At 46.8% G+C, this 14195-nt stretch overlaps 1 protein-coding gene across 1 annotated transcript in view; it reads left to right on the top strand.

Moving 5' to 3' along the window:
• Window positions 1-542: 542 nt before the first annotated feature.
• Window positions 543-14195, top strand: part of LOC144689928 (ufm1-specific protease 2-like) — a 54115-nt gene continuing 40462 nt past the window's right edge. Inside the window, exon 1 of the mRNA XM_078557448.1 lies at window positions 543-648. Within this exon, the coding sequence (XP_078413574.1) occupies window positions 543-648 (106 nt within the window). The remainder of the gene's footprint in view (window positions 649-14195) is intronic.

Genomic DNA, 14195 nt, shown 5'->3' with positions numbered 1-14195 from the left:
TCAGGGGAACCTAAAATGCAGAAGCACAGTCTCAGGATAAGGAGCCAATCATTTAGGATTGAGATGAGGAGAAATTACTTCACTCAAAGGGTTGTGAATCTTTGGAATTCTCTTCCCTAAAGGGTTATGGATGCTCTATTATTGAATACATTTAAGGCTGGTTTTGGTTTCTCAGGGAATCAAGGGATTTGGGGAGCAAGCAGGGAAGTGAGGCCCAAGATCAGCCATGATAGTACTGAACAGCAGAGGAGGCTCGACAGACCATATGATCTACTCCTGCTCTTATTTCTTGTGTTCCTGCTCCATTCTCAGCCTCCCACTGCTCTGCAGCACCATCTCCCCTTGGCACCGCTCACTCGATTCACGCATTCCTGCACATCTCCTGAGACCCTAATACCCCCATGATCACCCTGGAGCTTTCTCATTGGATGAAATCGCAGAACTCACCTTACATCTCAGTTAACTGGCACATTTGATTAACCAGCACCTCCCATTCCTGGAGCATGCTGGATAACAGATTTTCCTGCACATTATTTAGACAGATGATTGTTTCAATCAATTTATTTCAGCTGCCACTTGATACTGAAAATTTGTTATTTCGAATAAAGGGAGGAGTTCAGTTGGAAGGAGTCCTCAACAAAACAGATGGTGAGTAGATTGCTTGTTAGATGCATATTTAATATTTATATGAAACTGTTTTACATTTTCACTTTCAATTTTTGATGTCTCTGAAGCAATAAGATTTTGTGCGCTAAGATTCTGTGAGAGTAGTTTGTTACCTTTAGCGCAGACCATTCGATATTCAGGGGAAACCTGGTTCCTTCAGGCTAGCTGTTGTTCAAAGTTTTTAGCTCACATCCTGTGTATTTAAAGACAAGTCGCCTTTGTGAAATATCATTTGCAACACGTGCCCTTTCCGATTTAGGGACATTCCAACGCTTTCATTGCCCAATCTTAATCATATGTAGACTCTCCTCCTGTTCCTTCCAAACAGTTTTTTTGGTTGCATCTAATTGTCCTAATGTCTTGATTGTTTTATTGACAACGCTCTGAAGCAGTGCAAGTTAGAGACAGGTCAGGTGAATTTGGGAGTACAGCAGGAACCTGGTTCATATGAACAGAACAATGGAAAATAAGGAGATGGCAGATTGAATGAATGTATTTTTTGCATTGATCTTCACTATAGAGGAAATAAGTAACCTCCCAGAAATAGCTGTAAGTCAGGAAATGGAAGGGAGGGAGGAACTCAAGAAAATTACAGTTACCAGGAAAGTGGTATTGAGCAAATTGTTGGAGCTGTGGGCTACAAATCCCCGGGTTCTGATGGACTTCATCCTCGGGTCTTAAAAGATGCGGCTAGTTAAATAGTTGATGCGTTGGTTTTAATTTTCCAAATTTCCCTAGATTCGGGAAGGTTCCATTAGATTGGGAAATAGCAAATGTAACTCCTTTATTCAAAAAGGGAAGGAGACAGAAAGCAGGAAACTACAGGTCATAGTCTGATATCTTTCATAGGGAAAATGTTAGAAGCTATTATTAAAGATGTTATAGCGGGGCATTTAGAAAAATATAAAGCCAATCAAGCAAAGTCAACATAGTTTTGTGAAAGAGAAATCATGTTTAACCAATTTATTGGAGTTCTTTGAAGGAGTAACATGTGCTGTGGATAAAGCGAAGGGAAAGGCAGATGTACAGTACTTTCCAGAAGGCATTTGATAAGGTGCCATATCAAAGGTTAATACTGAAAATGCTCATGGTGTAGGGGGTAATACTTTGGCATGGAAAAAAGATTAGCTAGCTAACAGGAAGCAAAGAGTAGGGTCTTTTTCTGGTTTGCAGGATGTAGCGAGAGTACCGTATTATCTAAATGATGAGAAATTGCAGAGCTCTGAGATTTAGAATGTCCTAATGCATGAATCACAAAAGGCTAGTATGCAGGTACAGCAAGTAATTAGGAAAGCTAATAGAATATTATCATTTATTGCAAGGGGAATTGAATACATAGAAACATAGAAAATAGGAGCAGGAGTAGGCCATTTGGCCCTTCGAGCCTGCTCCGCCATTCATTATGATCATGGCTGATCATCCAACTCAATAGCCTGCTCCCACTTTCTCCCCATATCCTTTCATCCCTTTCACCCCAAGAGAAATATGTAACTCCTTCTTGAAAACATACAATGTTTTGGCCTCAACTACTTTCTGTGGTAGCGAATTCCACGGGCTCACCACTCTCTGGGTGAAGAAATTTCTCCTTATCTCAGTCCTAAATGGTCTACCCCGTATCCTCAGACTGTGACCCTGGTATACAAAGGTATAACAGAGAGGTTATGCTCCAATTGTACAGGAATGGTTGGGTGGTCTTATGAGGAAAGGTTGGACAGCTGGGTTGGTATCCACTGGAGTTTAGAAGAGTAAAAGACGACTTGATTGAAACCTTCATGACCCTGAGGGGTCTTGAGAAGGTGGATGTGGATAGGAGGTTTCCTTTTGTAGCAGAATCTAGAACTGGGGATCATTGTTTAAAAATAAAGGGTGACTCATTTAAGACAGGGATGAGGAGAAATTTTTTTCTCTCTAAGGGTCGTGAGTCTTTGGAACTCCCTTCCTCAAAGGGCAGTGGAAGCAGTCTTTGAATTTTTTTAAGGCAGAGCTAGCTAGATTCTTGATAAGTAAGGGGAGGTGAAAGGTTATCAGGGGTAGGCAGGAATGTGGAGTTGAGGTTACAATCAGATCAGCTACAATCTTATTGAATGGCAGAGCAGGCTCGAGGGACCAAGTGGCCTAGTCCTGCTCCTATTTCATATGTTCATATATAACAAAAAAGTCAAGGACAAGAAATATCCATTTGATCCACTAAGCTCATCTCTTCAGTTTTTCAACCCACCCAGACTAGCTGCTAACAGCATCTTGAACACCTTTAGCAGAAAATGTTGGGAACACACACATATCAGTCAGCATCTCTGGAGAGAGCAGTTCACAATAGGAAGTATTCTGGAGAATGCTTCTTCAGAAATCTTTTACACCTATGACCTTGACTTTTGAGGGCCCTGCTACTGAAAGTGGAACAATAAGCATGAAGTCTGTAAGATATCTGAAATAATTATTGGTCTCAGACTTGCATTGGAGATGGTACAGCAAAGTTTCACTAAATTGGTGCCTGGGATGAGGGAGTTGTCCTATGATGAGAAGCTGAGTAAATGGACCTTATATTCTCTGGAGTTTAGGATAATTAAAGGCAATATCATTGAAACTTTCAAAATTCTGAAGGGGCTTGATAGGGTAGATACTGAGAGATTGCTCCCATTGGTCGGGGAATCTAAAATATGGGGACACCGCCTCAGGGTAAGGGGCCAATCAATTAGGACTGAGATGAGGAGAAATTTCTTCACCCAAAGGGTTATGAATCTTCTGAATTCTTTGCCCCAGCGAGTTGTGGGTGCTCCATCTTTGAATACATTTAAGGCTGGGACAGACAGATTTTTGGTGTCTCAGGAATTTAAGGGATATGAGGAGCAGGCAGGAAAATGGAGTTGAAACCCAAGATCAGCTATGATCATACTGTATGGTGTAGCAGGTTCGATGGGCTACTCCTGCTCCTATTTCTTATGTTCTTAAATGGGTAAGAATCGGGTACCAATCAAGCAGGCTGCTTTTTCCTGGGTGGTATCAAGCTACTTGAGTATTGTTGGAGCTGTACTCATCCAAGCAGGTGTCACACTCCGGACATGCCTTGTAGATGGTAGATGGGCTTTTTGGAGTCAGGAGGTGAATTGTTGCTTGCACAATTCCAGCCTCTGGCCTGCTCTTATAGCCACAGTATTTACATGATTGGCTCAGTTCATTTTCTGGTCAATGGCAACTCCCCCAGGTTGTTGGTAATAGAGGATTCAGTGATGGTAATGCCATTGAATGTCAAGGGGAGATGGTTAGATTCTCTCTTGTTGGAGATAGTCATTGTCTGGTGCTTGCACGGCACAAATGTTACTTGTCACATGTTAGTCCAAGCCTGAATGCAGTCCAGGTCTTGCTGCATGCGGGTACAGACTGCTTCCATTTCTGAGGAGTCACGAATGGTACTGAGCACTGTGCAATCATCAGTACACTTCTGATCTTACGTTGGAGGGAAGGTCATTGAGGAAGCAGCTGAAGATGGTTGGGCCTCAGACACTACCTTGAAGAACTCCTGCAGTGATTTCCTGGGACTGAGAAGATGATTGGCCTCCAACAATCACAACCATCTTTCTTTGAGCTAGGAATGATACCAATCAGTGGAGAGTTTTCCCCCTGATTCCCATTAACTTCAATTTTGCTAGGGCCCCTTGATGCCACACTCCGTGAAAGGTTGCCATCAAAGCCAATCACTCTCACCTAACCTCTGGAATTCAGTTCTTTTGTCCATTTTGGGACCAAGGCTATGTGACATCTGGAGTCGATTGGCGGAACCCAAAATGAGCATCAGTGAATAGGCTCAATATGATATCTTCCAACACTTTTCGCTGATGATCAACAGAAGACTAATGGGGAGGTAATTGGCTGAGTTGGATTTTTTTCTGTTAAATGTAAACATGACTACTGCATATTACAAGTTGCGATGATTGTTAAAAATACATACCGGACTGAATTATGCACCCCACCCCCAACCCCAACTGATTTTGGCATCCACCTACACCCCATATTATGGGTATGATCTCAGGTGTGGGTGGGTAGGTGGTGGGGTGGACACCTGCCCTATTTTACAAGCCCCCCCTGCTCAAAACACACTCGGCAGGGGCATGTAAACTACAGCCCACTGTTCCCTGAGCTTTATAAGGAGAGACATAGGGTGGAATCCTCCATTTTGAAACTAAGTGCAGTGGTGGGTAGGTTTTGCAGTGCATATCCCCCTGCTTGGAATAGAGGGAAATCGCGCCCGATTCTGCACTTGGAAGCTCATTAATTAAGCACAGGCGAGTACCTCTCCGAATCACCTGGCTGGTGATTCGTCTGCCCCACCGTTACCTGGCAGGGCTGAAGGTCCAGTCGCCATGTGTAAACGCCACCAGAGCACACACATCTCACTCTCTCCAGCCTACCTGTCTCCAGTGCAATGTTGGAGGGATAGCCGAGCCAAAAGAAGAAAGCTGCAGGCCTCAAGAAGAAGGCGGCACCCCGCTTCACCCACCCGACCCCCAAGGCCTTGATTAGAGGAGTCCAGGCTCACAGGGGTGTCCTGTATCCCAGAGATGGTTCCAGGAAGCTCACCTCTGCAGCTTGGAAGGCCATCACAGGGGGGGGGTCAGCGCGGCTGCCAACCACGCCCGAAACACCATTCCTACCTATGATCCATCCCTTCTCATCACATGCCTTTCTTTTCACTTCCTCCAGCACCAGCTTGCCCACAGCAGGTGGGAAAGATCGCAGACCAGGGCGGGGGCACGGCTCACACAATTGCCCTCAGTGAGTCGGAGGAGACTGCAGCTGAGATCACTGGGGAGGTCAGGGATCGCTCCTGTAGGGAAGGGGAAATCGGATTGTCTCAGCAACCTTGTACGGATCACACCTCCATCAGTTCATCACAGTGACTGGCACGTGGTCTTATATTCCTCAGGCTTATCAACTAAAACTCTATTCTGTATCTTATAGGCATCAGCAGACCAAGGCCCGCAAGAGTACCCACTATAAGTCCCAACCTCCAGACCACACCCAAAGAGGAAGATCAGGAGGAACCATCACTGTGTTCACCCGCACCCTCCACCAGCACACACCTCAGTGGGGCACAGAACTAGATTGGGCTTGGTGTCGCTTTCTGGAGAACACCTCACTGACACGTCCCCCACAGCAGTCGGAGGCAGGGACAGCCCAGGTCTCTAGGACTCAGAGGGCTGCTGGAGACCAGCCACCCACTCATTCGGAGTCAGATGTTGAGCCCCTGCGGTAAGCTGCCAATACAATGCTGAAGATGCAGCAACAGGCGGCAATGGAACATAAGGCATAAGGTCGGCAGTCACTCAGCAGACTAAAGCGAAGGATGGAAGAGTCTGTCCACGTTCTCTCTGATTTCGTGGGAGCACCTCAAGGTCACCATGGGAAGGTTGGCAACCACCATGGAGACCTTGGTCCAGCAGGTTTTACTGGATTTGCACTAGGCCCTGGACTCCATGGCCACACACCCTGGTGGGCACCATCAAGATGTAGGCAACAGGGAGATGAGGCACTTTGACCTCCTACCAAGTGCAACATCTCCTCAAGGAATCAGGGCGGGGCCCTTGCACACCCATAGGGAGGCAGAGCATCAACTGGACACCCCAGGGGCCTCTTCTCAGGACACTCCAAGGGTGTCCAGCCTCTCAGAGCCCCTTCTGCCTGTGACCCCATCCGCTCCAGCTGCTCAGGTCGAGGAGGATGCATCTCCCAAGCACGACACCCTTATCAGGCCGGGAACCTCCAGGCCTTGGGCCACCAGGGAACATCCACCAAGGTCATCACAAACATCAGAACATAGAAGTCAGCAGGCTGCCTCAGAGAGAACGTGGACAGACTCTTCCATCCCTCTGCTGCTGATGTCAGGGCTGCACCGAGACGTAGTGGTAGGGTTAGAAAAATTAAGAAATATTAATATTACATTTAGGTCATGGGTGTGCTACCACTGTAAAAATACCGAACTTTTGTAAACACATTTGACGTTTATGTGAATGGCTTGATCATTGTGTGAGGGCAGCTCATCAGTCTTGAATGATTAGCAGTAGTTGTGTCTCTTCAGTGGTAGCAGCAAAGGACAGGACATAGATGGGAGGAGGAGATCCCTAACCATGTCCTCATCTCACTGGCCGCTGTAGTTCCTTAATTATGTGGCGATGACTGCTTCAAGTCAGTCCTCACATCGCCCTCGTTGTTCTGTAGACTCTCGCTTATCAGCGCGAGTGCATATAGAGGGCACTGTGGAGCTTTTTAGATATCATGGCCTGGTGAATCATGAGGCTAGAAGGTGCAAGTGTGAATGCTGGACTAGTTCTTGATGCAAATGGTTGGAAGTCCCTTGAGATAAAAAGGAATGACATTGAGGGCCAGGAGGACTGTGGCCATCTCCCCTTGGCCTCACTTTACTCCTCCTGGATTCTGGCAGTGATTAAGGTGTCACAGGCATGTCTCCCACATCTTGCTTCCTCTATGGCATCGTCACTTTCAAACTGACCCTCATCACACTCTTGAGTTTCTTGGGCCTCCTGATCTTCATCCTCCAAAGAGCTCCCATTCTCCTCAATTTCATCCTCTAGCAAGGGATCACCTCTTTGCATGCCAGGTTGTGAAGAGCACAACACATAGCGATGATGTATGAAACCCAATTGGGAGGATACTGTAGTGAGCCAACTGAGCGGTCCAAATGAGGCACATCTTCGGAATTCCAATGGCCTGCTCTATTTGGGAGCGTTTGGAGTTGTGAGCAGCATTGTACCTCTCCTTGGAATGACTCTTGGATGATGCATCAGTGTCATCAGCCAGCGTTTCAATGGGTACCCCTTATCTCCAAACAACTATTCCTGCAGATGTTCAAACCCTTCGAAATCTCAGGTGCCTGGGAGTGACTCAGAATGTTTGAGCCAAGATAACTCCCAGGATACCTGACATAAATGTATCATGTGCTTCCAATGGTCACACACCAATTGTACACTGATGGAATGGCAGCCTTTGCGGTTTATAAACATTAGGGGCTGCTACCATGGAGCCCTTAACGCCACATGGGTATAGCCGGTTGCACCCTGCACTCTTGGGAAATCTGAAATAGATGCGAAGCCGGGAACACTACCATGTGGAAGTTCCCCTCCAAGCCACTCACTATTTTGACTTGAAAATATTGCCGTTCCTTCACTGGGTCAAAATCCTGGAACTCCCTCCCTAACAGCACCGTGGGTGTACCTACACCACTCACACTGCAATGGTTCAAGAAGGCAGCTCACCACCACCTTCTCAAGGGCAATTAGAAATGGACAATAAATGCTGGTTTAGCCAACGATGCCCACGTCCCATGAATGAATAAAAAAGAGACCCAGACAACGGAGACGAGTTTCCAAACCAAAGGTATACCAAAGAAGACTCTCCTGTTTACAAATGAGAGACAATGCCAGGCACATCTGCACTTGTCCTGAGCTCTGGTAATCACATCTGCTACATTCTTCGTGAAGACCTGATGCCCCATGAAGTTGGAGGCTATCCCCTGCCAGTGGCTTTAAAGGTGACCATTGCACTCAATTTCTTTGCCTGTGGGTCATTCCAGGGATCCACAGGGGACCTGTGTGGCACCTTGAAGCCTGCAACACACAGATGCATAAAGGACATCACAGATGCCCTGACCCTTTTGTTCTTGCTCTGGTTCCTCTTGATCCTGAACATCAGACAGGGCCTCCTCCTGGAACTGTGCTCTGCATCACGACTCCCTCCTTCACCTCCTCCATTGCATTAGGACCCTCAAAAAGGTAGTGTTGAGCTCTGGATTCATTTTTGTTTTTACCTTCTATCCGAAATGAAACATTGAAGACATTAATAAGTAATGGGTCAAAATAGTGAAGCTCACAATCTGTTACCTATAGCTACAGTAATGGTCTATAGTACTTTCTACCCTATTTGCATTGTCGCTGATGCTGCCTTATCTTTGCGGAGCTACCACCCACATTGAGGTGACCAAGAGCCATCTCAGAAACATTAAATCTAAATCCCTCATCGCTATGAGAAAGTTTGAATGACAAGCACTTGTAACCTGGCTCAGTGCTCCAATCTCTGACCTGGCATTCTAATGAACAATAAATTGCTGATGCTTAATGACTGGATGCCCTTTGACCCATTAGGAATGCCAATTCTGGAGAAGACATGGCTGGCCTCCATCAATGGAATGCCATATACGCTGCAACTGTGCCTCCTTACCGATTGCCTGCATTCCCAAATTTTACATTCTGATGTATTAATGTTGAGATGCAACAACTGTGGTATTAAACAATTGACTTCTAGTCCAGCAGTACGCTCCTCCCACACAGCTTCAGACCCCTCCCATTCAAAATTGCTTCTACTTTCAATTTATAACTGTGCCATAACTCCAGTAGAGCAAGATCTGCACTACTATTTCGAAATGAGCTTCTACGTTCCCTCTCTCACTGTCCATTTCTCAGATATCTGCCTGAAGCCTCACAATGTGAAGGTAGAGCTCCCTCCTGTTATTCTCCAGCCTCCGTCAATAATACAAGATCCCATAGTTGTTGTGGTGGACGTTCCTACCCTCCCCCTCGAGCCCATCACTACTGAAGTACCCATGACCCATATGGACCTCTACCCTCCCTTTCTGGAGGCTATGTGCACGGGCACCTACCGAGGTGAACCCTCCCAGGAAAGCTTCACATCCCCTGACCCACTTTATCATGTGTTCCCCAAATACAGGCTGCAGATGCCTCCCATTACCATCACCATACCATCTGCGGCCCAAAAGAGAGACAGGCAAGCCCATGGACAGCAACTGTGAGACAGCCCTGCACACCAAGCTGTGCATTATTCCTACTGAGCACACAGCCCTTGCCCCTCCCTAGAGCTGCAGTTCACCGTGCTCCCAATGATTACTCCTGCAGCATGCCCGCTGCGCCCCATGACCGGCTCCACTCTCTGGCGGTTAACTGTGAGGTCCAGAGAGCCCCAGGACTGTCTACTTTCTGACTGCTTTCCACAGTGCCCTAGGGGTGTCTCTACTCTCTGACCCCTGACTGCAAGCCCCAGACCAGGGATTTTGACTTTCACAGAGTTCCCCATTCATGACCAAAGACTACACTGTCTGCCTTCCCAACACCCACCACCCCCTTTATGACTCTGCATGCAACCCATCCCTCTTGTGGCACACGAACAACACCCCCCCTCCTTTTCCTATTTGAGAGTTTGCGTGCACCCCCTCCCATTCATACATGTGATATCCTTTTCACTCCCTTGTTTGTCAGCATTTCAGTTATCCTTGTCGGGCTCCAGCTTCCCACTCCTCAGTCTACCCCCTGCCTCCCACCGTTCCCCCTCCTCCTCCTCCATCCCCTTACAAAGCCTTCCTTCCCCCCCCAGCCCCTTATGAAGCCTTCCTTCCCCATTGCCCCTGTGTGTTCCACCCCGCACCACCAACCCCTCCCCAGGTCGAAATGCTGATTTCCGAATGCTCAGCCTCTATGAGTACCACTGCACAGTGCTGTCCTTCTGGACAATGGTGGTACCCAGTTGGAGCAGACCACCCCTACACCACCACCCACCGCACCCCGCCACCCCCCTCATCCCACCCCAGCCAGTTGCAATACTCGTCAGTGTCTGAAAGTTGAGCCCTGCCTGAGTACCGCTGCACAGGCGTGCCCTTGTGACTACGGAGGCAGCCACCGGGAGCAGACCAATCCTACAGACCCCGGTCGTGTGGCATTCCACTGGCATCGCAGCAAGACCGGCACAGCGCTGTGGATGGTAGGCTATTTGTGGTGCACTCACCTCGAAGTCACGAGCGAAGTGAGGTCCGACCTGTGCACACTGCCGTTTTTCGAACGAGATTCAGACTGACGTGATTTCCCGCTGGCGCGAAGCAAGATTGGAAGGCTCGGCAAAAAGTTAATTTAATGGGCACCCGTAAGATGGTCATGAATGCAAATGCCATTCACACCACTGCTCAGCAGGATACCCGACCCATCATTAACCCACCATCTGGAGAATTGCAAACTATTTTACGCTGGTAGGTTTCCGCTTTTTGAGCTCCCGCTAAATTTTCTGCTCATGGACTATGGACAGGATACAAGAATTCTGCCCACCCTGAGTCAAAAAAACAACTAAGTTATGTTAAAGTTTTACAAAATGTTGTTTATGCCTGAGCTGGATGATTGTGTCCAATTCTGGGAACCACACATTAGGGAAGATGCCAGGACCTTGGAGAGGAGATTTACTTTGATGATATCAAGGATGAGGGACTTCATTTGTGTCAGGAGACTAGATAACCTGGCATTGTTCTCTTAAAAGCAGAGAAGGGTAAGGAGAGGTTTATTAGAGATTTTCAAAATGATGAATGGTTTTGATCGAGTAAGTAACATATTGAATGCTATAACAGAGAACTAAAACCAATCCACAAGGCATTAGTATACCTTTTTCAGAAAACTCATGAATGTATTAGCATCGTTGAGTGAATCAGATGAACACTCTGTTTCCATGGTGAACAGACCACAATTTTAGAGAGAATTTTAATCCCCAAAAATGGGGGGTGCAATGTGAGTCTTGTGCGCCGATGGAAACTAATTTTTCTTTTATTCATTCACGGGATGTGGGCTTCGCTGGCTGAGCCAGCATTTATTGCCCACCCTTAGTTGCCCTTGAGAAGGTGGTGGTGAGCTGCCTTCTTGAATCGCTGCAGTCCGTGTGGTGTGGGTACAGCCACAGTGCTGTTAGGAAGGGAGTTCCAGGATTTTGACCCAGTGACAGCAAAAGAACGGCGATATATTTCCAAGTCAGGATGGTGAGTGACTTGAAGGGGATCTTCCAGGTGGTGGTGTTCCTATGTACCTGCTGCCCTTGTCCTTCTAGATGGTAGTAGTCATGTGTTTGGAAGGTGTATCCATTAACATTTTAAATATGTTGCCCCATCTCCTAATCTGACAATGGAATATCTCTGCCTATTATTTTGTCCTTAATAAATCTGCTAAACATGTGAACAAGGAGCAGGAGTAGGCCATTCAGCCCCTCAAGTCTGCTCCGCCATTTAATGTCATGGCTGACCTGATTGTAATCTGAAATCTGCATCCCATCCACCACCTATAACCTATCACCCTCTTGCTTACCAAGAATCTATCCAGCTCTGCCTTAAAAATATTCAAAGACTCTGCTTCCACCACCTTTTCAGGAAGAGGATTCCAAAGACTCAAAACCCTCTGAGTGAAAAAATTTTGCCTCATCTCTTTTTTAAATGGGTGACCCTTATTTTTAAACAGTGACCCCTAATTCTAGATTCTCCCATGAGAGGAAACATCCTCTCCACATCCACCCTGTCGAGACCCCTCAGGATCTAATATGTTTCAATCAAGGTGCCTCTTACTCTTCTAAACTCCAGCAGATACAAGCCTAGTCTGTCCAATCTTCCATCATAGGACAACCCATCCATTCCTGGAATTAGTCTGGTAAACCTCCTCTGAACTGCTTCCAACATATTTATATCCTTTCTTAAATAAGGTGGCCAGTACTGTACACAGTACTCCAAATGTGGTCTCACTAGTGCCCTGTACAACAGAAGCATAACCCTACTTTTGTATCAGCTCCCGTCGCAATAAATGATAACATATTGGCTTTCCTAATTACTTGCTGTACCTGCATACTAACCTTCTGTGGTTCATGCTCTAGGACATCCAGGTCCTCCTGCACCTCATAGCTCTGCAACTCTCACGATTTAGATAATATGCTTCTCTTTTATTCTTCCTGCCAAAATTTCACATTTTCCCATATTATATCCCATTTTTTTTTATTCATTCATAGAATGTGGGCTTCGCTGGCTGGGCCAGCATTTATTGCCCATCCCTAGTTGCCCTTGAGAAGGTGGTGCCGAGCTGCCTTCTTGAACCGCTGCGGTCCATGTGGTGTGGGTACACCCATAGTGCTGTTAGGAAGGGAGTTCCAGGATTTTGACCCAACGACAGTGAAGGAATGGCGATATATTTCCAAGTCAGGAAGGTGAGTGACTTGGATGGAAACTTCCAGGTGGTGGTGTTCCCATCTATCTGCTGCCCTTGTCCTTCTAGATGGTAGTGTTCTTGGGTTTGGAAGGTGCTGTCTAAGGAGCCTTGGTGAATTCCTGCAGTGCACCTTGAAGATGGTACATGCTGCTGCTACTGTGCATCGGTGGCGGAGGGAGTAAATGTTTGTGGATGTGGTGCGGACTGCTTTGTCCTGGACGGTATCCAGCTTCTTCAGTGTTGTAGGAGCTGCACTCATTCAGGCAAGTGGGGAGTATTCCATCACACTCTTGACTTGTGCCTTGCTGATGGTGGACAGGCTTTGGGGAGTCAGGAGGCAAGTTACTCATCGCTCGATTCCTAGCCTCTGACCTGCTCTTGTAGCCATAGTATTTATATGGCTAGTCCAGCTCAGTTTCTGGTCAATGATAACCCCCAGGATGTTGATATTGGGGGATTCAGTGATGATAATGCCATTGAACATCTAGGGGCGATGGTTGGATTCTCTCCTGTTGGAGATGGTCATTGCCTGACACTTGTGTGGCACAAATGTTACTTGCCACTTGTAGGCCCAAGCCTGGATATTGTCCAGGTTTTGCTGCATTTGGACATGGACTGCTTCAGTATCTGAGGAGTCGTGAATGGCGCTGAACATTGTGCAATCATCAGCGAACATTCCCACTTCTGACCTTATGATGGAAGGAAAGTCATTGATGAAGCAGCTGAAGATGGTTGGGCCTAGGACACTACCCTGAGGAACTCCTGCAGTGATGTCCTGGAGCTGAGATGACTGACCTCCAACAACCACAACCATCTTCCTTTGTGTTAGGTGTGATTCCAACCAGTGGAGAGTTTTACCCCTAATTCCCATTGACTTCAGACATAAAAACAAAAAGCTAAAAGCTACTGCGGATGCTGGAAATCCAAAACAAAAACAGAATTACCTGGAAAAACTCAGCAGGTCTGGCAGCATCGGCGGAGAAGAAATCAGTTAACGTTTCGAGCCTTCATGGCCCTTCGGCAGAACTGAAGCATAGTTAGGAGAAAGGAGAAATATAAACTGGTTTAAGGTGGAGGGGGGTGGGGGGCGGGGGAGGGAAAAGAGAGAAGTTGAGGGTGTGGTGATTGTGGAGATAAGCAAGCCGTGATAGGAGCAGATAATCAAAAGTTGTCACAGACAAAAGGATCAAAGAGGTGTTGAAGGTGGTGATATTTGTCTAAGAAAAGTGCTAATTAAGAATGGAAGACAGGATACTCAAAGTACAGCTCTAGTGGGGGTGGGGTGGACAGACTAACAAGGTTTTAGTTTTAGATTTAAAAATAACGGAAATAGGTGGGGAAAGAAGAATCTATATAAATTATGAAAAAAAAGGGGGGGGGGGAGAAACGGGGTGGGGATGGGGGGAGGGGGAGTTTAAGATCTAAAGTTGTTGAATTCAATATTCAGCCCGGAAGGCTGTAAAGTGCCTAGTCGGAAGATGAGGTGCTGTTCCTCCAGTTTGCGTTGGG

The sequence above is a fragment of the Cetorhinus maximus genome, chromosome 2 (genome assembly GCF_964194155.1).
Source record: "Cetorhinus maximus chromosome 2, sCetMax3.hap1.1, whole genome shotgun sequence".
Lineage (NCBI taxonomy): Eukaryota > Metazoa > Chordata > Chondrichthyes > Lamniformes > Cetorhinidae > Cetorhinus > Cetorhinus maximus.
This window is presented reverse-complemented; position numbering and strand designations above follow the sequence as displayed.